The sequence below is a fragment of the Bos indicus x Bos taurus genome, chromosome 2, assembly GCF_003369695.1.
Source record: "Bos indicus x Bos taurus breed Angus x Brahman F1 hybrid chromosome 2, Bos_hybrid_MaternalHap_v2.0, whole genome shotgun sequence".
In the NCBI taxonomy this organism is placed as follows: Eukaryota; Metazoa; Chordata; class Mammalia; order Artiodactyla; family Bovidae; genus Bos; species Bos indicus x Bos taurus.
The window spans coordinates 69,576,401-69,599,472 of NC_040077.1; the positions used below are offsets into that span (position 1 = coordinate 69,576,401).

The window sequence follows — 23,072 nt, forward strand, 5'->3', positions numbered from 1 at the left end:
TAAAGAATCTGCTTGCAAATGCAGGAGATGTGGATTTGATCCCTGGGTCAGGAAGATCCCCTGGAGAAAGAAACGGCAACCCATGCCAGTATTCTTGTCTGGAAAATTTGATGGACAGAGGAGCCTGGTGGGCTACAATCCATAGGGTTGCAAAGAGTCAGACATGACTTAGCAACTAAACAACAAATTTTTCACTTTACTGTTTTTGAAAAGGTGATAAGAGATTTAGTTTTTATAAAATTCAAATAGGACAGAGTTTATGGGGAAAAGAGAATTTCCCTTCCTCTCCTGCTCCTGGCTCCCCAGCTTCCTGTATTTGAGGTAACACTGTCATCTCATTCTCAGTTCTTTCCAGAAATGAAGCATCACTTAAAACAAGGGAAAGCAATAGCAGACCCAACCAACTGGTTATTATTAGTCATGAAAATGCAATCAGGAGAAATCTTTAACAGAATATAATGCTCTACTGGTGAGAAGGGAAAAAACTATAAATTTATATTCAAAGCATAATTCTAATTCACTATAAACATATACATTAAAAACACAGAAGAAATATGTCCAAAAGTGGCTGTTTCTGTATTGTTAGATTAAGGTTGACCTTTTTCCCTCTGATTGATCAACTTTTTCAAAGAAAACTTTAAAGATGTTCTAAACTGAACATCTATTTCACAACCAGGAAAAAAAAAATTACTGTTCTATCATATATTCTTATTATTAATACTTAATACTGCCACCAAATCTGAAAACCCCATCCAGCTTCAGAATGTAACTTAAAGGTTTTCCATACCTCACATTTCCCAAAAGAATTGTGGGAAGATACAAATTATAACCATAAGCTGACAAGACTTAAATGAGCATTTCATGTCTTTCATCATCAAGCTATTGTTACTCTTTTCAGAGTAACTGCCTGGGGAGATCGCACATTTATTCTTAAAGGGAAAAAAAAGGCAAAATAACTCAATAAATTATTTTCTAAAGAAAGAAAACTTACACCTAGGCATTGAGGCTTCATTTACATGTAGGAAGGTTGGGGGGTGAGGAGTGGGTGGCGCTGACTAGGTTCTGCTGGGCTCTGGCCCTGAATGTTTAGAGAAGGCCCAAAGCTCTCTCTGGCCCTCGCGCTGGGTAACTGAGCATGTGGATACAGACCCTGTGGTTGAGGCTCACTGCACTTGGGACAAAGGTCAACTCGGAGTTTCCCACACAAAGCTCAGAAGCTGCCTTTCCAAAGCCACCAAGGCAGTGATAACCTCTGTATCACTTTTAGTTCGTCATCTGTTCTCTGGAGCTCTGTGAAGTTTGAAGTTTATAGTCACCACTGGCACAAATGAGGAAGGGCTCCGAGTCTGGAAAATTGGAAGTAAGGAAAACACAGGGCAGTGGTTGTGGCACGTTCTACCCTGAACGCTAGTATTAGATACTGGGCACGCACAGCAGGCAGGGCCTCCCTCACACACGCACTTGAGGTCAGCTGCTGGGCAATCCCCACAGACAGAAACCTCAGGGAGTGGTGGGAGTCGGGGGTGGGGCAGAGGCTTCTGCAATTTAAAACAAAGGGCTACTTGGAAGCTATGACCCTATGATCTTCCCTGACAGGAGAACTTGGGCAGGGAACTCACAGAGAGGTCAACAACTGTCCTGATGGCCTTTTCTTTCCTCTTCATGAAGTCATCATCCTGCAAGACAAGAATACACAGGGATGAAACAAGTCCTGTGTAAAGACTGAGACTCAATTAGACTGCTCAGCAATCTTAGTTGACTTCTCATCACAACTTTGTCTGAAAAAGTCTCAATTTTCTAACAAATTGGAATACACTGAGCATGAAAAAAGTGAGGGCCTCTGTCAATGGCTCCAAAACAGACCCCTACAGCTGGTAAGAAAAAAAGGAACCACAGAGTGTAGAGGCGAAGACAAGTGTTCTCAGTTCAAATCCTCTGAGTTCTGAGACCTCAGCAAGTTACCTCACCTCTAAGCCTCAGCTTCTCCAGGGGCAGGAGCGACCATAAGGATCAAGAAGCAGAAGGCATGTAGTGCGCTGGGACTGGAATGTAGCAGGTATCTGACAGAAATCAGCAGTTATTGTTGCTGTGATTATTACTCAACTGCTACTACAGGTGTTTTATCCTAAGCAGATAGTCTCTTGAAACGCTTCATACAATTATACAGAAATATGCCTGGAGAATCCCAGGGAAGGGGAAGCCTGGTGGGCTGCCGTCTCTGGGGTCGCACAGAGTCAGACACGACTGAAGTGACTTAGCAGCAGCAGCAGCATGCTCATGTTCTTGTAATTTTAAAAAAGGTCTGGATCAAGTACCAAAATTGAGAGAAAAGGACAGAATTACAGAGCTTGGCACTCAGTGCCCATTAGAAGAGGGCAATTCAAATGAACCAGGAGGTCCAGTTTCAGTGCCGACCAGGTGGGTGCAGAGATGCCATACAGTTGGGTAGGAGCACAGGGGAGCCTGAACTTATTCTGTTTCTTCCAGGGGGTCCCTAACTGTGCATTCAGGTTCTCAGCTGGACAATAAAAGAGCAGAACACTGACCTCAGGCAGACTGTAGGTTTTCTGGAACTGGGATATGGAGTAGGAGCGGATGTAGTCACCCATCTCTTCTTTTGTTTCTATAGCTCGCTTCACCAGCCACTGGGGAAGAAAGTGCAGAAATGTGAGCTGATGGGGATGAAACACGGTGAAGTAAAGACCAACTCAGAGATGGCACAGGTCCTGAACCTGAATCACAGAACATGAACTAACCAGGTGACAAGCAACCATCAATACGCACTGCTTTGCAGGGAAAACAGCCGCTGGGCATCTGGATGCTGAGATCAGGGGGACTGGAGCTGACAGCCTCAGAGGAACCTTTGAGCCTTGCTCCAGGTGCCCAGGCCTCAGTTTCCTTCTCTGCTAAAGTGGAGGGCAGAGTATCATTTCCTTTCACCTCACAGAGTGACTGCGGGAGCAAATGAGACACAAGTCCCAGATGGCTCTGTAAATCCTGGAGCCCAATACAAACACAGCTGCTCCCCAAAGCTTCCCGTGTCTAATGGCAGACCTTAATGGACTCTCTCCATCTCGTGCTGCTTGTGCCACAGACCAGAGAAAGGAAAGAGAACCAGTGAAAATACCCAGCGTAACCCTTGTCTGATAGGTGAAAAAATCCCTTGGATATTCAGATTTGAGACCACGTGTGCCAAGGACAAGCCTCAGACCTCAGACGTAGCTTAGCACTCACAGCACTCATCCAACACTGTAAGGTAATGGGCACTGACCGCGTTTTACAGAACTAGAAGCTCAGAGAGACGACATCAATCCGTCCAGTGATCCATAGCCAGCAGCTGCTGGCCACAACCCGGAGGGTCCACCAGCAGGACATAGCACGTCTGGGCTTCATGCAATGCTTCCCAGATCTACGGAGCTGACATGTGCAAGGAGCCACTCCTCATGTCTGCTGACTTACAGCTCCAGGGAGCTGAAACATTTACCTGCACACACCCACACCCCACAACCTGGGGAAGGCCCAGGGACTCTAAGCGTGAGAATGCAAAGTACAAAGACAACCTTTACTTTTCCTCCTGACTCTGCACTCATTCCCATTATTACTGAAGACCTTTCTGGAGGTGTGCCATGCTCTCTTCAGGGAGCTACAACATCTCAGGGGAAGTTTCTATACAGCTGTTGTGCTGCCTCAGAGGGCACAGCTGCACACAGCAGAGGGCTCCTGCTCAGGAACGGTGGGCAACTCAAGTAAAGGACATGCCAGGAAGCAGTTGCCCACAAAAGCAGTTCAGTTCAGTCACTCAGTCATGTCCGACTCTGCAACCCCATGAATTGCAGCACGCCAGACTTCCCTGTCCATCACCAACTCCGGGAGTTCACTCAAACTCACGTCCATCAAGTCGGTGATGCCATCCAGCCATCTCATCCTCTGTCGTCCCCTTCTCCTCCTGCCCTCAATCCCTCCCAGCATCAAAGCCTTTTCCAATGAGTCAACTCTTCACATGAGGTAGCCAAAGTATTGGAGTTTCAGCTTTACCATCAGTCCTTCCAAAGAACATCCAGGGCTGATCTCCTTTAGAATGGACTGGCTGGATCTCCTTGCAGTCCAAGGGACTCTCAAGAGTCTTCTCCAACACCACAGTTCAAAAGCATCAATTCTTCAGCCCTCAGCTTTCTTCACAGTCCAACTCTCACATCCATACATGAGCACTGGAAAAACCATAGCCTTGACTACACAGACCTTTGTTGGCAAAGTAATGTCTCTGCTTTTGAATATGCTCTCTAGGTTGGTCATAACTTTCCTTCCAAGGAGTAAGCATCTTTTAATTTCATGGCTGCAATCACCATGTGCAGTGATTTTGGAGCCCCAAAAAACAGTCTGACACTGTTTCCACTGTTTCCCCATCTATCTGCCATGAAGTGATGAGACCAGATGCCATGATCTTAGTTTTCTGAATGCTGAGCTTTAGGCCAACTGTTTCACTCTCCTCTTTCACTTTCATCAAGAGGCCTTTTAGTTCCTCTTCACTTTCTGCCATAAGGATGGCGTCATCTGCATATCTGAGATTATTGATATTTCTCCCGGCAATCTTGATTCCAGCTTGTGTTTCTTCCAGTCCAGCGTTTCTCATGATGTACTCTGCATATACGTTAAATAAACAGGGTGACAATATACAGCCTTGACGTACTCCTTTTCCTATTTGGAACCAGTCTGTTGTTCCATGTCCAGTTCTAACTGTTGCTTCCTGACCTGCATATAGGTTTCTGAAGAGGCAGGTCAGGTGGTCTGGTATTCCCATCTCTTTCAGAATTTTCCACAGTTTATTGTGATCCACACAGTCAAAGGCTTTGGCATAGTCAAGAAAGCAGAAATAGATGTCTTTCTGGAACTCTCTTGCTTTTTCGATGATCCAGCAGATGCTGGCAATTTGATCTCTGGTTCCTCTGCCTTTTCTAAATCCAGCTTGAACATCTGGAAGTTCATGGTTCACGTATTGCTGAAGCCTGGCTTGGAGAATTTTGAGCATTACTTTACTAGTGTGTGAGATGAGTGCAATTGTGCAGTAGTATGAGCATGCTTTGGCATTGCCTTTCTTTGGGATTGGAATGAAAACTGACCTTTTCCAGTCCTGTGGCCACTGCTGACTTTTCCAAATTTGCTGGCATATTGAGTGCAGCATTTTCACAGCATCATCTTTCAGGATTTGAAATAGCTCAACTGGAATTCCATCACCTCCACTAGCTTTGTTCGTAGTGATGCTTTCTAAGGCCCACTTGACTTCACATTCCAGGATGTCTGGCTCTAGGTGAGTGATCACACCATCGTGATTATCTGGGTCGTGAAGCTCTTTTTTGTAAAGTTCTTCTGTGTATTCTTGCCACCTCTTCTTAGTATCGTCTGCTTCTGTTAGGTCCATACGATTTCTGTCTTTATCGAGCCCATCTTTGCATGAAATGTTCCCTTGGTATCTCTAATTTTCTTGAAGAGATCTCTAGTCTTTCCCATTCTGTTGTTTTTCTCTATTTCTTTGCACTGATGTCAGAGGAAGGCTTTCTTATCTCTCCTTGCTATTCTTTGGAACTCTGCATGCAGATGCTTATATCTTTCCTTTTCTCCTTTGCTTTTCACAGCTATTTGTAAGGCCTCCCCAGACAGCCATTTTGCTTTTTTGCATTTCTTTTCCATGGGGATGGTCTTGATTCCTGTCTTCTGTACAATGTCACGAACCTCCGTCCAAAGTTCATCTGGCACTCTATCTATCAGATCTAATTCCCTTAAATCTATTTGTCACTTCCACTGTATAATCATAAGGGATTTGATTTAGGTCATACCTGAATGGTCTAGTGGTTTTCCCTACTTAAAGCAGTGGTCAGAAGTAACTCTAGAAGTACTCTTTTGTTGCTAGAATCCTCCATCTGTTTCTATCACTCCACTCCACCCCAACTCCAGACAGTAACCTCAGGCACTGACTAAAATCCAGGGGTGCAGGAGCTGAGGATCAGATGACATTTGGGGCTACTCCAGCCTCTCACCCACACCCCAGCATGGACCCTGGACATCTCAGGAGGCTGACTCCTGCTTAACTCAATTTCACTCTGCTTTCCTTCCCACCTGGAGATCCACTTTCTGGCCTTTCATAGTTGTTGCCTTTTCAAATCTGCCTCTGTTAATTAGATCTACACTGAGTTATTACTTGGCTGGATCCTGGAGAACATGCTCTGATGAGGAGGGCAAAGCCCACTGAGTCACAGGATTCCCTTAGAGACACCATGGCTCTGTTTCGGAGTTCCCAACCTAAAGAGCTGAGGAGGGAGCCTCTAGGATAGCCAAGCTCTGCCGCAGGGCCCTAGCTTTCAAGAACAATATCTACCTTCACAGGATTCACATGCCTCATGTAGAAGAAAAACATGTGACCTGGAACTAAGTAGCTGGAAGTCATTCCGCTGTCCCGCTGCATTCAGAGTCACCATAGCTGTGCTAAATGGCAAGAACTAGGGTGGTGGACCTCAGACCCACACAAGAAAGCTGTTCAGCAGGTCCCAGCGACTGGTCTACAATTGTTCTCTCACTTGTGTCCAACAAAACAGGAAACAAAACCACAGGCATGTGGTGAGTTTCTCACAGTGCTAAATGTAGTTAGTTGGAAAGACTGTTCTTTATTCTCAGAGTGAGGGTTAAATGGCCTTTCAAGAAATGATAGAAAAAGCAAAATAACTGTTACTTTTAACAATGTCCTTGCCTGCCAAAATACAGGTGGCAACCACAGATCAACCTCCATTTTTGCTTTAAAATTTTGCAGGTCCACAAAATTAAGAAGGCTGGTAACCATTTAGCTGAAGCTCTCACATCCAGACAGGAAACCCAGGCATTCCATTCAGAACACAGACCATCAGAGACTCAGGATACCCAAACCAACTGCAGAAAATCACCTTCACACTCTTCTCATATTTGGACTATCATTTTGGTCCTCCAAGTTCTAGCACAGGACTGAGTAAAGTCTAGTCACAACAGATTCAGGTTGAGGCGGAAAAGGCAACAACTTCACAATATGAGAGTGTTGGAGGTTTCTGTAAGAATTTCCACAGGGCCCCTACTTCCTATTTTCACAAAAGGATGGGGGTGCATTCCTCTAACGGACATACACGTCAAATCCTGAGTCAAAGTACTAGCCTCAAATGTACAAATTTCATTTACGAATTTCATATTTAATTTGAATAGTTCAGGGGAAGATTCGCAGCAGCAGTAACTACCACAGAAACAACTACGTAACACTTAGAAAGCACTGACTGGAACACGCTAGCCCTTCAGCCGTGTGCTTTACACATGGTAACTTGTTCAACTTTCGTTCTATCAGGTAGCTGCTATTATTACCTTCCACTTAACAGGTAAGAAGTTAAGACATCTGCCCAAGATCAGACAGCTGGAAAGTGGCAGAGTCAGATTTGAACCCAAAAAGTCTCCAGAGTCCAGGCTCTTAACCGCTACACTACATAACCTTCACAGAATCAGTGAACTTCTCTAGCAGGGGCGGTGTGGTTTTCCTCTGGGTGGCTGCACGGTGGTGGAGGGGGAAAGTGCAGGTTTAGGGACAAGGAAAAACTTAGAGGAATCTGCCTCTCCACTCCCTAGTTCTCTGCCCTTAAGCAAACTGATTATCCACTATGAGTCGCACTTTTCTCAGATGTAAGACTGGGATTACAACAGATGCTTCAAGCAACTCTATTAGGACCTGAGGCTAAGTGCTGTCCATATAGCAGGTAACAGAGAGAGTCCTTTTACTCCTCCTCTCTCTGTGGTACCTGGAGGAAAGTCTGAGGCACAAAAACCACACAGAATACAGGGACTTGTACAGCATGAGCCACTTCATTATGGGGTCTCAGAAAAGAGCTGGGCTAGAGATAAGTCTCATTAGAAATTTAGTCCTCAAATAAGGACTGAATGCCTACAAAGTGCCAGACATTCCATGAGGTGCCAAAGACACAGGACTGAGCAGGACAGTCCTGATACCTGCCCATGAAAGACAGAGATAAATAACCAGACACTTTGATGCACATGGTCACAAATATGGTAAGGAAGATCCCTGTGAAGGTAGGGACTATGCTGTGTAAGAGAATACAGCAAAAGAACCTGCTCTAGATCTGGGGGTCAGGGGAGCTTTCTTGAGGAGACCTGGAACTGAGAGCTGAAAGGATGAAGGAAAGGAGAGAAGGGAAGAGCTTCCCAGGCTGAGAGAAAGGCCCACGACAGGAAAGTAGTATGTGGGAGGAAACTGGAAAGAAAGCCAGGGGGCTAGAACATAAAGAACAAAGAAAACAAAGAATAAATTAAGGCTGGAAAGACAGAAGGGAACCAGAGCATGGGGGCCTCCCAGAAGGGCAATGAAAAGCTACTTGTGGGAAACATTCAAAGATAGAACAGGTGACTGAGTGGAATGAAGGTAGACTGAATACTGGCAACTTCTGAGGACAACATTAGGGAGTGCAGTCATGTTCTGTGGCCAACAAATCCATGCCACACCCATCAGATCCAGGATCTAGGCCAGAGAGCCCAAAAGCCAGACCCATTACAGGAATGCCGATGTTCAGAGGACAAGAAACCCCTCAGCCGCTCTCACCTGGACAACAGGAAATATGTGAATAAAATCCATCCCCTGGATCTGGTGGGGCTCCAGCTGGTGTGGACATTTCATTCTTGGCAGGACGGAGACGATTTTTTCCGATAGAGCTCTGCTCGGAGGGAAACAACAAGCCAAGAGTGAGAACGCCTTATGTGGCTCTTAAGACATCCCTACCCACTGGGCTGCATTCCAGAGGGATCCGGGGCTTCTCAACACCAGACTAGGACCACATTTCTCCTGGATGACAGCAAAGTCAGAAAAATAAGCACAATTTAGACCTGTGTGCATGTAAGGCCACATAAGGTAAATTGCATTCACCCTTAATTCCAAGATCATGTTCATTCTACTTTTTATAAGAAAATATTTTGTTTCTTCATGATGTTATGGTGGTAGCTATTTTTTTTAAACATCCTTACACAGTAAAATAAAATGTTATTAGTGCTGCATGTTCTACATTTCACTTTGTTGTCTTTCTTTTTCCAAAAGTCTGGAAACAACTAGGTTAAACATTTTTTAAAAACGTTCTAAATATCATTCGTGTGTGCGTAGTTGCTCAGTTGTGTCTGACTCTTTCGTGACCCCATGGACTGTAGCCCACAAGGCTCCTCTGTCCATGGGATCCTCCAGGCAAGAATACTGGAATGGGTTGCCATTCACTTCTCCAAGGGATCTTCCCAACCCAGGGGTTGAACCTGGGTCTCATGCACTGCAGGCGGATTCTTTACTATCTCAGCCACCAGAAGTTGAAAAATCATCCAGGCAACAAATTAATTACCAAACTTTGTGCCAGGTGCCCAGAATATTAAGACAAAACATGAGGTCTCAGGCTTGTGTGGAAAAAAAATTTTTGAAGTTTCTATTCTGTTAAGAAATATTTTTGAAATAAGCAATAGCCTTTAATTTTGATACTCTAAAATTAATCCTAGATTTGGAGGAACCACTCTTTTTCCAGAGAAGACGAGTTTTCAGCTTCTCACAAGGGACATGATCTCTCTCTTCCACCTTGCTTGGTCCTCCCCTGAAGTGGCTGGAGGAGAGCAGGACGCAGGCTCTCTGAAGCCCAGAGCATATCTGACCTCAGTCAGGAGGTGAGTACCCACCCCCACTGGATGCCCAGCTGAGCCCTGGCCCAGGTAGGACAGTTTTATGGCAGGAGTGAAAAAAGGACGTGTGTGCAAGTTCGTTTCACCACAGATTTAAATCTGTGATCAGCTGCTATTTGATCTCTGATTATCTGGTTTCTATTTCTTGTATCTTCGTCGGATCAGATTCAAGAGGAGAGAGAACAGAGGTTTTCAGTGGGCTTGCTAACCCACAAAGCCATGGTACATAGCCTAGAAACTGAGAAATAGTCCAAGCTGTGGTCTTGTGGGGCCATACGGAGAAATGGGGGCTCCTGGCTCAGCCTACATGGACAGTTTAGGTTATATTCTCATCTAAGACATTAAAAAATTTCAGCCAGAGTGGCCTCATCTACAAGTATCAGACTATTTTCTAACAGATAAAGGCCATGGTTACAAGGTCAGCAGGTTCTTACTAGAGACTTCAATTACAGCAAGTTTTGGGTCTATCTACCGAAAAGGTATCTCTTGTGCAAAGAAATCTTGCACACTTTTGTCTTTCTGCAGTTCCACAATCCTTTCCAGGAGACAGACATCCTTAAGACCAACACCTAACTCAGGCCTGGATAAGAGAAAATATCTAACTTAAGTTTCCCTTAGCACGTTTCATGCCCTCGCTCTTGGTAGGAACTAAGTAACCTTGGAACAGAAGCCAAATGGCTCCCAGAGAAGGCTCCCCAGAGAACACACCACACAACCATGTTTATATCTACAGTAGCTTCACAAGGCAGGAGCAAGCTTAAAGCTGCTGAGTGGAAACAGTCATAATCATAACATCAAGTCCAATACGTTAAGAGAAAAACAGGTGAAGAGGAGACGTCTGCTCCCTTACTGCACGCACTCACGGAAGGCGGGACTACCCACCTTCCAGGAGGGGAGGATGCGGGAGGACATGTTCACTGCAAACAGAAGCAGGGTGTTATTCATCCAAAAGGTCTGAGGCGTGGAAGCAAAGTGTCATCTGACTCCCAGAGCCCCTGTGGGTCCTCCTTTCTAAGTAGCCCATCCTCAGGACACAAGTATCTTCTCTGTCCCAGCAGGGAAGCCTGTGGTTGCCCAGCTCCTCCTGGGGTCCGAATGGGACAGTTTGGTAGAAAAGACTGACACACTCATTTGGCAACATTATCTAAAGCTCTCTCTCTGATAAGTTTTACTTTTTAATTTAATGTCCATAAGACTCCCATGTCTTGTTCCTTAATTTCTTTGAAATTTGTGAGGGGAAGAAATGGGTGCTTAATTGGCTCTGCTCCCCAGATTCCAAGCTTAGCAAGTGAAGATGGTCACACTCTGGCTTCCAGTCCTTGCTTGGGCAGGTCTAAGAATTCACTCACACCGGGACCACCTAGCCAAGTCACGTTCTGGTTTGGCAGGAGGTGAGCTCCCTCTAGTGGCTACAGATTTGTGGTTCTATGCAGGGAGGGTTACTGGTAGCCCATACCATTCAGAAGCTTAAAAATCAGAGGCTGGGACACCAACACCATCCAGCCAACCCTCCACCTTCAGGCAAGGTTCTCCCTGGCCACTCCTCAGAAACGGCCCACTCTCCCAGTTCATAAAGGCCCTGAGGGAAGGATGCCCAGGATCATCTTGAGGTTTACAACCCTGTTAAACCTGCCTCCCAGAAATGACTACCAAGTGTGCAGTGTCAGCAGAGTGTAGAAGAAGCTGAAGGTACTATTAATACAAAGGGGTGGGGATGTGGGAGAAAACAGGCCGGCTTGGGGGCAAAAGTCAGAAAGACTTCCTGCAGAAACCTACCAGTCTCCATTTGGCTTTTCCCTGGAGCTCAAAGTGGATCCTCTGACTTTCTGAAAATCAGGGCAAATAACAATTGCAGAGGTCACCAGACAGGTTTCCCAGTCTATGCTTTTAACACACCCACTTTTCATTACTGGAGTAAGTTTGGTTCCTTTCGTTTTCTAAATGTTCAGTGCACTGTTTCCTCCTCCACTGCAAACAGTTTGAAAGAGAGTGAGTTAAACCAGGGTCTAAATTCCAAGCTCCACCACCCACTGTGGTACTTTTGGCGAGCCACCGGTCCTTCTGGTCCAACACTACCATCATAACATGAGGGAAAATCCCTGTCCTGCCTCCTCAAAGGTTGCTATGAAGGTTAAATAATAAAGCGCACATGCTCTCTACATAGGCGCCTAATAAACATGTATTGATGTGTGTTGTAGAAATGAACTTGGTTACAAGCCTAAAATCTTATTTATGGACCTTGGAACATAGCACTCTGTGGTGATGGGATTTTAGGACAAACTGGGGATGCAGAGCGGAAGTTCAGGGAACCCACATGAAAGAAGGATCAAGAAGGAGGATGAGGGCCCAATGGAGGCCCACCCACAAACGAGGCCCATCTGTGCCCCAATGGAGCACAAATGGAAGATAAGCATGCCCTGTGAGGCAAGTGTGGACTTTAGAGATGGTGCTGCCCCCTCCCATCAGCTGGGATGCACAGAGGCACTGCAAGCACACGGCAATATTAGTCTGAGTTGTACCAAACCAGAAACTTTGTGGGAGGTCCCCAAACACAGAACACAGACTCAATGGACATGAGTTTGAGCAAACTCCGGGAGGTGGTGATGAACAGGGAGGCCTGGCGTGCTGCAGTCCATGGGGTCACAAAGAGTCGGACATGACTGAGCGACTGAACTGAACTAACTGTACCAAACCAGAAACTTTGTGGGAGGACCCCAAACACAGAACACATCCCAAAACCAAACAGAAAAGATTTTGGATAATTCAGTGCACTGTGGCTATGACACTTCTACGGATAATAGAGACTCAACTTCCTGATGAATCTGCTAGGAGTCTGCTGGGTCTTTACAAGTAAACCCTGTCCCCAGCTTTGCTTTCACATCAAGTACTTACAGGAAAAATAATACACCCTCAACTCCTTAACCAAACCCTGTGGGGGCAGATGTGCTTCAGAACTCACAATTCTTTAGATGTTGTAGCTTAGTAGATTAAGGGGTATATACTATGTATTATATGGAGAAGGCAATGGCACCCCACTCCAGTACTCTTGCCTGGAAAATCCCACGGACAGAGGAGCCTGGTAGGCTGCAGTTCATGGGGTCACTGGGAGTCGGACACGACTGAGCGACTTCACTTTCACTTTTCACTTTCATGCATTGGAGAAAGAAATGGCAACCCACTCCAGTGTTCTTGCCTGGAGAATCCCAGGGACGGGGGAGCCTGGTGGGCTGCCATCTATGGGGTCACACAGAGTCAGACACGACTGCAGTGAATTAGCAGCAGCAGCAGCACTATGTATTATGTAAGACCCACTGAAATCCATAGCAGCATCCTATCATCAAAGAAATGAGTATTTCTGTAGCAAAATTTATGAATATTCACATAAGTGGGATCAATAAAGACCATAAATAACCTTAAGTCAGTCGGGTCATGTTTTGCTTCCAATTAAAGTTTTATATTCATACTTCAAAGAAAAAAAAAAAAAAAACCAACATTTTCACTGTTTTTCAGATTTCAGAAATACAGACTGAGAATCCTAGCTTACAAAGAATGCAAAAGAAATCCCAGAACATCAGAGGTGCCACAGGTGTAAGAGGCAATCAGCTCAAACTGGAAAAGAAAGAGGCTTCAACCAAGAGTGTACTCGAGAAGGCAGAGAATTCATGTTAGTCAACAGACTGATTAAGAAGCTGGCTGATCTCAGCTACAGGTAAAAGTACATGCTTCTTTGTCAACAAGAAAAAAAGGCAATCAGAAATGCAAGGGGGAAAAAAAGCTTTGTAAACATGAAGCAAAATGCAGTGTGCTTGACTCTCAATGACTTCCAGTGACCACCTCCACTCGCTTGGGCCAAATACTTCACAGTCATCCTCCACGCTCCCTTACTCACACTCTAAATCAAATATGCCATGAGACCCTGTTGGTTCTACCTTTCAAACAGACCCAGAATGCCACCACTACCGGCCCACTGCCCAGGGGAGGATTACTGTAACACGCTAAAGAATCTCCCTGCTTGCACCTTCACTCCTTTAATTCAGTATTCAGAGGAGGGGTCCTTCTTAAACACAGAACATACTGTGTTCTTCCCCTGCTCAACGCCCCCCACCCCCATGGATTTCCCATCTGACGCAGAGTAAACCCCAAGTCCTAAACCTGACCTACAAAGTGCTACCTGATCTGTCCCATGACCTCTCTGCACTTCCATCTGCTGCTGCCCCCTCCCCACAGCCCCACCCCCACCACACTACACTCTAGGCAAGCTTCTGCATGGGCCTTCACACTGGCAGTTCCCTCTGCCTGGAACCCTCATCTCTCAAGTCTTAACTCTAGTATCACTTTCTCAGTGAAGCCTACACCAACTTAAACCACAACTGCCTGCCATCCTACGTCTCTCCTCATACCCTTTCCTGGGTTCAGTTTTTTTCATAACACATATGTCTACACACACGGTACTTATTTATTAGATTAGTTTTTGTCTGTCTCCTCCAATAGACTCTAAGCTCCATGAGGATAGCACATTTTTCATTAATGCATCCAGAACATTATGAATGTAAGGGTTCAATAAATCCACCATTATGGTCCAGAAAATTACCATTCTTTTTCTGACCCCATCACAAATCTTAATTCTTATTGCAAATACTGTTAATAGATTTACTTTTAGAATTTACCTGTAGATAAAGCATGGACAACTTAACTGGTACTATAGAACAGACTATAAACAGGAGAAACTATATTAATGGGTCAAGAAATAGAAACTTAAATAGAGCAAAATTATGCAAGCAATCATAGAAAAGAAAGACAATAATTAAAAGAGTGGAAGTTGGAAGACAAAGGGGATGTAGTGAGTGGTACAGGTGAGCCAACTTCTTCCTCTCATTGGACTTGAAACAGTGTATACAAAGGTGGAGACATATTAGTGACCACAATGAAGAATCTAAAACCTAGACAGTCAAAGATAACTCTTTCCAGGGAATAAAACTAGGGTGTAAAATGGGAAAGGGAAGAGACATCCACTGCATGTTTTGCTCCCTTTGGTAGTATCTGAATGTTTCTTGTACCTTCACGTATGTAACACCTCAATAAAAATAAAAGAACAAGAATACACTCCCCTGCTGGGTTGAACTGGATCATTGGGAGCAGAGCCACACACCTGGACTCCACTGCAACCCCCCAAATGAACTTTTCTCTGTGGGTGGCTGGACATGATGCCATAGCCCGCACACACAGGTGTCAGGATGCAGCACCCACTATTCATGGCTGGGCACTGATAGCAGTATTACTGTGTCAAACAGCATGAACTCCTTAACAAGGAGCCAAGAATGCCTTTTGGTCTTAGTGTTAAGGATTTTGGTGATTCCCAGGGACTAGTTTTTCTTCTACCATATGGAAAGTATAAATTGGATAATTTATTTTTTCTTCTTTTCATGTTTTTTCCTTCTTTTCAGCCAAATCTGTGTCCCATCCTTAGGAAAACAGGGCCTTCTGGCTCCTCACAGTTGTGTTCTTTACCCTCAATTCTGCCTTTCCTTCCCTTTTTTACCCTTTTTGCTTTGCTTAACTTTTCCACTATTATTGCTCCCCCATGCATGCTCATAAACCATCTTTAATCCATTTACGGGAGGACAAGGCTTCAGAAAAATGAGTAAGTAAATCACAGAATCCTATAGATCTGAGATCACAAACCCTCTTTCTATACATAAAGGAAGGCTTGCCCAAGGTCACACAGCTGCCCACTGGCAGGGCTGGGCAGAACTGGCATCCCAATGATCTCACGAAATCATCAAGTCCCTGGTAAGCTACAGAAGATCAGCCAGGGCACCCTTCCAGGATGTCATTGGCAAGGACACAGGCAAAGTGAGGCTCTGCCTTATGCAGAGGCAACAGGGCAGGAAAGATTCCCCTCCCTTCAACTATCCAACGGCCATCCAAATTCAATGCCTTTGGAAGGAGATATTCAAGCAATCAACAGAAATTCTGATCAACAAAAAACACCAGAAATAGCCTATTAACATCATAATAATATTAGATGACTCTCATGTGTTAGCTGTGTGACCTTGGCTTCTTTTAGTCCATGAGTGAAGCATCTGACACAACCTTTGGCACACAGCAAATGCTCAAGATTTAGCTCCTTTCTCACTGTTGAGGCTCATCCATGGAAAGCCCAATAACTTACATTTTCTGACCTATTGTAGAGTTCTCCTGAAAGAGTAAATCAACATCCACATCAAAGTTGCAAGTGGTGATGCACCAGGTCATTCCTCCCACCACCTGTAAGACATAAAAAAAATACCTATTTTCTCTTCCTAGTTTGGGAAGAAGGGAAGAAGTGCAAGGCAGATAAAATAGAAACAGTTTTTATATACAAAATTGTGTATCCTCAGAGAGAGACAATATGTGTCCTGGCTCCATCCATTGCAACTCATCTAAACTGCTGCTGCTGCTAAGTCGCTTCAGTTGTGTCCGACTCTGTGCGACTCCAGAGATGGCAGCCCACCAGGCTCCCGAGTCCCTGGGATTCTCCAGGCAAGAACACTGGAGTGAGTTGCCATTTCCTTCTCCAGTGCATGAAAGTGAAAAGTGAAAGTGAAGTTACTCAGTCGTGTCCTACTTTTAGCGACGCCATAGACTGCAGCCCACCAGGCTCCTCCGTCCATGGGATTTTCCAGGCAAGAGTACTGGAGTGGGTTGCCATTGCCTTCTCCCATCTAAACACCACTGCTGAATAAAGCTTTCTGCCAGGACAGGAACAGTCTGGATCCACACTGTTTAGTATGGTGCTGCCAGCCACACATGGTTATTGAGCACTTGAAACATGTGGCTAGAAGACTGAGAAGCTGCCTTCTAAGATTAAATGGATGTATGATGCATAGATTCTCTTTATACCAATGGGGACAGACATTAACTCTCAGCTGAGAGAAGCCTCAATCCAGTTACAGTCAAGTGCAAGACAGCAGAAGTGTTACGAGTTTTATGGACCAGATATGTGGGTAGCAAGGGGCACATTCTGTGGCTTATTACTTAATTTCCATACATCCCATTTTTTTCCTACCTAAAGGAGATGAGAATCTGTACTCTATTTTGTCATGGGACTTCTCTGAGATGCAAATGAGACCAAAGCTAAAAATCCATTTGAAACAAAACCTTTATAGACACAGCTTGATCTTAGAAAAGATCAATGAATCTTATCCCTGGCTATACTGTGGACTCATGCGAGATGCTTAATAAAATACAGATTCCAGTCCCAAGCCCACACCTAGCAAACCAGAATTTCAAAGGCTGAGACCTAAACATCCGTATTACAAAAGAACCTGTTACATGCAGACAGGGCTTTGGCCCACGGGGGAACTCAATGCTTCCTTCTACCAGGAAGTTTGCCTGGCATGTCCTGGTTGATCTGGATGCTTCACTTCTGTGCATAGTTCATTGTGGCACTTAATGAATTGTGCCATTTATTCTACGTGCGTTGGTTTACTGTCTCTCTTCCCTGCTCTTCATAAGTCAGGCCCTTTGAGTACAAGGTCTTTGTTCTTATCCTTGTGCTCTCAACCCTACTACTATTCCTTATGTGTAAGAACTGTTCAAGGTTCTGCCGAATTAAATGACTTCATCCAACAGCGACTTCTTCCTTCTCCAAACCTAGCATTCAGAGCCCAGAGAATACCTGGCAACTATCTGTGAGCATCCCAACTTGGGATGAAAGTGAAAGTTAAAGTTGCTCAGTTGTGTCCAACTCTTGGTGACCCCATGGACTGTACAGTCCATGGAATTCTCCAGGCCAGAATACTGGAGTGGGCAGACATTCCCTTCTCCAGGCGATATTCCAACCCAGGGATTTCCCAGGTCTCCCGAATTGTAGGCAGACTCTTTATCAGCTTTATCAACTTGGGATAGCTCCCTACTAACTTAAATTACTTTATCTTACAAGCTTTATTTTCCCACCCAAACTTTAAGCTCCTTGAAAGGAGAAACTATTGATTTTGCTTATTTGTATTTCTCAATCTTCGTGCACAAAATGACCTGAAGGTGTATTTTACTGATACATGATTATTTTAATAGGAAACAAAAACTTCCATAATGAATCTGAATCCTGGAGAAATGCAACATGGATAGAGAGAAAGAAAAATACAATCTCTTCTTCTTTTCCATGGTAAACCATGCCATCCTAACAAAAAAATACCCTACTGCCATGGTAAACCATGACATCCTCACAAAGACTAGCCTAATGGTTAGAAAGATTTCCTCTTACCTTGTCAAAAGGTGATAAGCCTTTAATTCTTGCCCTGAAATACCCAGCTGCAACCAAGAGCTCCAGAATTTCAGTCAACTTGACATTCTGCTCTTCATCTTCTCTTGTTTCTACCTAAAACGAAAGCAAAAGGCTGGTAAAAGCTACCTTGAATAAAGGAACACCAGGTATATTCCCTGATACCACAGACTCACTGCCAGGGAGCATATGATATTGGCAAATTATCACTGTGTTCATGCAGTAACGTGGAGACACAGTGCTGCCAGAGTCACACAGAACAAGGTCCCCGCTCAACAAGCTGTTAATCATCATAGATGGGGGAGAAGACATGCACAGGTGTATCGACTGTTCAGCAGCTGCTGAAGGAATCCAGGGAAAGGAAGACTTCAGCACATTTACCACCCTGTTCTCTAACATGTGACTTATATAGCAGCTTCTCAACTGGATTATAAACGCCTTTCAGATGGAACAGGTGGTTTGTTTTGTTTGAACTTTACACTCATCTTGGTTCTAGAAGTTACTGACAAGAGGGGCAAGAACAAAGAATTCAATCATGTGGCCCCCTCTGCACTTTGATCTCTACAGCAAATACAAGGAAGGCTTTCAACACAGACATATTACAGGGTTATTACTACCATGTAACAGGGCTGCCTTAAAAATAATATTTACTTGATACATTTAAATAGGATTTGATTTAAACAGTCTTTATTTGTATCCTACCTTCACTCCAGGCTGTTAACTCCAAGTTCAATATATCTAAATACACTAGTACTTTTGCCTCCATACATTTTACTGAACTGTGCCTTTCCTGTCTTCCATTATTGCAGAAAATAAACAACTCCTCTCTACAGAAAACAATGTCAAAATACCCTGGTTCATAGCCTCATATCCACCTCTGACTGTTCCCTTAGCCAACAGTGCCTGATAAATCTTCCTTAATTATGCAACTCACATTTGTCCTATCTTCCATTTGCATGTCATGCCAGGACAATGGCAACTGCCTCTCAATCTTTCTTCCCTAATAGTCTATCCTGTTCATTCCTTCCTAGATCACAGCTTTCCCATCACCCCTCTTTAGTTTAGCATCCGGCCCTCATCGTTAAGGCATCACTCATTGTCTACCAGCTAAATTCCAAATGTCTTGGTTTTGCATTCAGATCTTGGGTTGTAAACTATCTTTTCAGCTCCATCCTTTACCTCCCACCAAAACAATCCAGACACAGCTGTGGCCAACCTAAACAAGCCCTGCTCATTCTCATTCCTTCACCGCTCTTCTGATATTCTCCAACCACCCAGCTACCGCCTTCAAACTCCAGCTCCTATTTAATGTCATCTCTGCAGCTTAAAATGGTCATTCCTTTCCATTTCTATTTTATTTATAGTCTGTCATTCATACAATTACTAACCTCTTCTGAGTGGCATGCCTGTCTTTCCAAATAGACTATTAGCTGGTTGGGTGGGGGGGGGGGTGGCATATATTCCATCTATTAGCCACGCATGTTTTTCTCTCTGTTCTGAACAGCATTAGGCTCCAAGAACACACTTATTAAATATGGAATGACATGCTTACCATCAATCACATAAGTTCCATGACCTAAGCCAGTCATGTATTAACAACATGTTTTCATAGTCATGACACTGATAATGTAAAGTCAAGTTTATTTTAAAGTACAAACTTTCAGGCGAAGGAGCACACATGTTAACACACAGTTGAACATGGAATTATTAAAGAGACTGTTTATCTCCTGCAACAGGCGGTGATGGAGGCGAAAGCCTTGTGACACTGCTCATTTTACTTCCCTCTCAAATGACGCTGGTCCAGGCTAGCAAAGATTCTGAAGATTAGCATTCACTAATTCCTAGCAGATATGCAAAAATAAATATTAATTATTCACACCTTCTCTTCCTTGCAAAAGGTCTGTGATGGTTGAGAACCATCTACAAGTAGAGAGATTCAAATAAGAGAAAATAAAGAACAGTTATGGTTCACAAAAATAGAATAGAAAAGGAAAATGGGATAATATAAGTATTTTCTTAAAATTCCTGGGATATAAAAAAGGAATCCTTCATTTGTTCAATCACGTATCATGAAGACACTTCCAAGAAGAGGACAATACATCAGGACAACCCGGGAGGGTCCTCCCTGTCGCACCTTGTACCTAATGGGCACCCACTGCCCACACCTTAGCGAGCATACAGCCCACACTTCCCATCTACCCACCCCAGAATGGAGAAGTGTACTTCTGCAATGTACCTTGTGAAGTAATTTTCTTGCACAAGACAATGAATGGGGAATGTTAATAAGACACCAAATCCACTTCATAGGTTAACATTAAAACAAAATGCAAAAGGGTCACTAGCTAATATGCAGTGAATGAAAGAATACTCTAGCTTGAAGTCATAAACATCACCAGGCTGGGTAACACATCCAACTCTTAAAACTAAAATTCAAATAAAAAGGAATGCTGTAAGCTCTTAAACTAGGAACACTAAACTGTCAGTTGTCTTGGACGATAGTTCATGTAAGCTGGAAGGCAGGGCCATGTCTCGCTATCTCTCTTTCCTTCACATACATACAAGCTTTTACAAAGTTAAATTTAATGAAATAACCGGACTAGTGATAGCTTAATGACACATACCATTCATATTCATACATACTAGTCTTTGAACTAAGTGAATCCTGTTTGCCTACCTGTCAGGAACTTGGAAAAGTGACAAATTAGACCCAGTCTCCTGACAGTGAAGGGTTAAACAAAGGACAAAGGAGGTGCAAGTTGTTGTTGTTGTTGTTGTTGTTTCTAGAAAGACCCCACTGGTGGTACACTGGGGCAAAGAATTAAAGGGATTTAAATTAGAACCTGGGAGATGAGAAACAGTCCACAGCAAAGTGCCAGGCAAAAAACCTGATGAGAGCCTAGAATTTAAAAAGGCAAAAAAGAAATATAAAATCAAATCACAGAACAGATTCTAGTCTTCACAAACCCTGGTCCATCAAAGCAACTCGCATGTCAAGTGTTACCTAACAGAAGGGTTCTGACATTACCCTTGCTAGGTTTTCTGAAGATGATGAAATGGATTTGCATTCTGGGAGCAAACACTGACAGATTAATTCTGTTCTGCAATCACTACATCTCCAGCTTTTATGCACAGAACAGTGATCCCTCAATAAATGGTACTAGTGGGATTTAAGAACTAAGGATTTGGGGAGGAAGGCAAAGAAGCAAGACTGGCCCCAGGCAGTTAAGTGTGAAGGGACCACGCACCATGTCAAGGAATCAGTCCTTCTGACAAATACCTGCTTCAGAACCTTAGGAAGGGGACAGAGGCGCAGCATGGACTCCATTTCTTTCAAGAATCTAGTAAACTAGACTAGCTGTTGAGTAAATCAACTGGAAGAGAGCACAGATGCAAAACGTCTAGCTAAGTAATATTTGCGCCAAAAGGAAATGCACTTTTCCTCTCCTCCCAGATAATGTGTGTATAAATCCAGAAACCGCTGATCACCCCGTCCCTCGGGATCGACTGAGTGCTTAATAACAAACACCTCTGGAAGGAAAGGCAGCCTCTCTACCTTCTGGAAAAGCAGCGACGTTTCCGCCCGGCCACTCCGCACGGACGGAGAGCGCGTCTCCACCGCGGACACCGCGGTGCGCTGACCCGGCCGGACACGACCTGACGCGCGCCCTGCTCCCAAACTTCCTCCAGCCAGCCTGGCCCGGCGTGGGGACAAACGCAGGGAGGCAATCCCCCCCGACACTACGGCGGCGGGTGCCGGCCGCCAGGACCCCGTGGGCCCGGGGAGGCGGCGATAGGCGCCACAAGGTCACCGCCCTTTGCACAACCCGAGCCCGGACCGTCCCAGCGCGCGTCTCGTGACTACTGGACGCAGGAGCCTCGGTCCTCGGGGCGAGCCGTGCGGAGCCGGGGGTCGGGGAGAGACTGCCGGAGGGTGCCAGAGAGGTGGGACCCCAGGCTCCTGGGCGCCTGGGGCAGCGTCGGGGCAGGTATTGGCCAGGGAAGGCTCCCTCCGTCCCAGGAGACCCAGCACCGTTTGAAGTTAGTCTCCGCCCATGTCCACACTGGGGAACTAGCCTGGCCCCCAGAGGACAGGGCCGGTGTTGGGGAAGCGGACATATCTGAGAAAGGAGGCGGGGAGCCCTAAACGCTGCTGGATCTCCCGGTGCCTGCGACCCCGCAGGCTCGGCCCTCGCTCGGAAACCCGGACGTGTCAGGGAGGGAGGAGGGGTTCCTTACCTCCGGGAGACCCTGGCCTTCCGGCCCCTTTGACAACCCCATGATCCCGTCGGACCGCCCTGAGGCGGCAGCGAAGCCCGCCGAGCGTCCGGAGGAAGCTGTCCCCGGCCCCGAAGCTGCTACCGGGGTGGAGTGCAGAGCGGAAACTTCCTCCGCCGCCGCCGGGAGCCTGGAGCGCTGCAGCTCGGTGGAGCATGCGCGCTGGGGCCGGAGTGTTGCGCGACTGCGCCTGCGCGAGGGCAGCCCCGGGCAAGGCCCGGACCCTCGCTGGCAAGGAGGTGCAGTCCGGGCCGCTTGACGCTGTCCACGTTCCGCGTAGCTTCGCGCCGGGGCTCTGCATGTTCATCCGAGGTGCTTTATAAAAGGATTATTCCTCAATCTTGGGGAAGGTTTGTATCCTGCCTCCCCTCTCTGCTTCTCACGGGCATCGGATGCCCCAAGTGGGTTTGGTCCTCTCTGTGAGCCGAACTTCGGAAGCCCGGTTGCTCCCGAATCAAGGCTTGAGCAATGATCAACTTGGCTATTCAGACCCGGGCTGGTTCTAGTTCAGAATCGGGGTGTCCCCTGAGTTACACGCACTTGGGCAAACTTCTTGATATACGGACCAGGGAACCGAGTCCCCAAAAAAGGATTGTTAGGCTCGCTGCCTTCCTTCAGCCAGTGAGTGCATCGTGTTCACTCACCCTAACCACCCTCCGTTTCATGTTCTGCTGAGAGGAAAGTCATCTCTGAGGATGCAACTCCTGTAATGATGTCATTGTAGTTACACCATTTACCTGAAGCATACCTTGTTGGTCCCAGAGAATGGCATTTATATAAAGAAGTTATGTACCTAGCCAAAAGCCTTGGGCAC

The 23,072-nt window shown here is 45.4% G+C and overlaps 1 protein-coding gene across 2 annotated transcripts in view; it reads right to left on the reverse strand.

Moving 5' to 3' along the window:
* CCDC93 (coiled-coil domain containing 93) overlaps positions 1–22,408 on the reverse strand; it is a 104,686-nt gene extending 82,278 nt beyond the window's left edge. The window contains exons 1-6 of one of the 2 annotated variants that reach the window (XM_027562212.1): positions 22,220–22,408; positions 17,966–18,079; positions 15,893–15,987; positions 8,615–8,726; positions 2,547–2,645; positions 1,620–1,676 (exon numbers count right to left, since the gene is read on the reverse strand). In XM_027562212.1, coding sequence (XP_027418013.1) covers positions 1,620–1,676; positions 2,547–2,645; positions 8,615–8,726; positions 15,893–15,987; positions 17,966–18,079; positions 22,220–22,261 — 519 coding nt within the window. In that variant the 5' untranslated portion in view covers positions 22,262–22,408. The remainder of the gene's footprint in view (positions 1–1,619; positions 1,677–2,546; positions 2,646–8,614; positions 8,727–15,892; positions 15,988–17,965; positions 18,080–22,219) is intronic. The other variant, XM_027562222.1, reaches the window with a different exon arrangement.
* Positions 22,409–23,072: the final 664 nt, after the last annotated feature.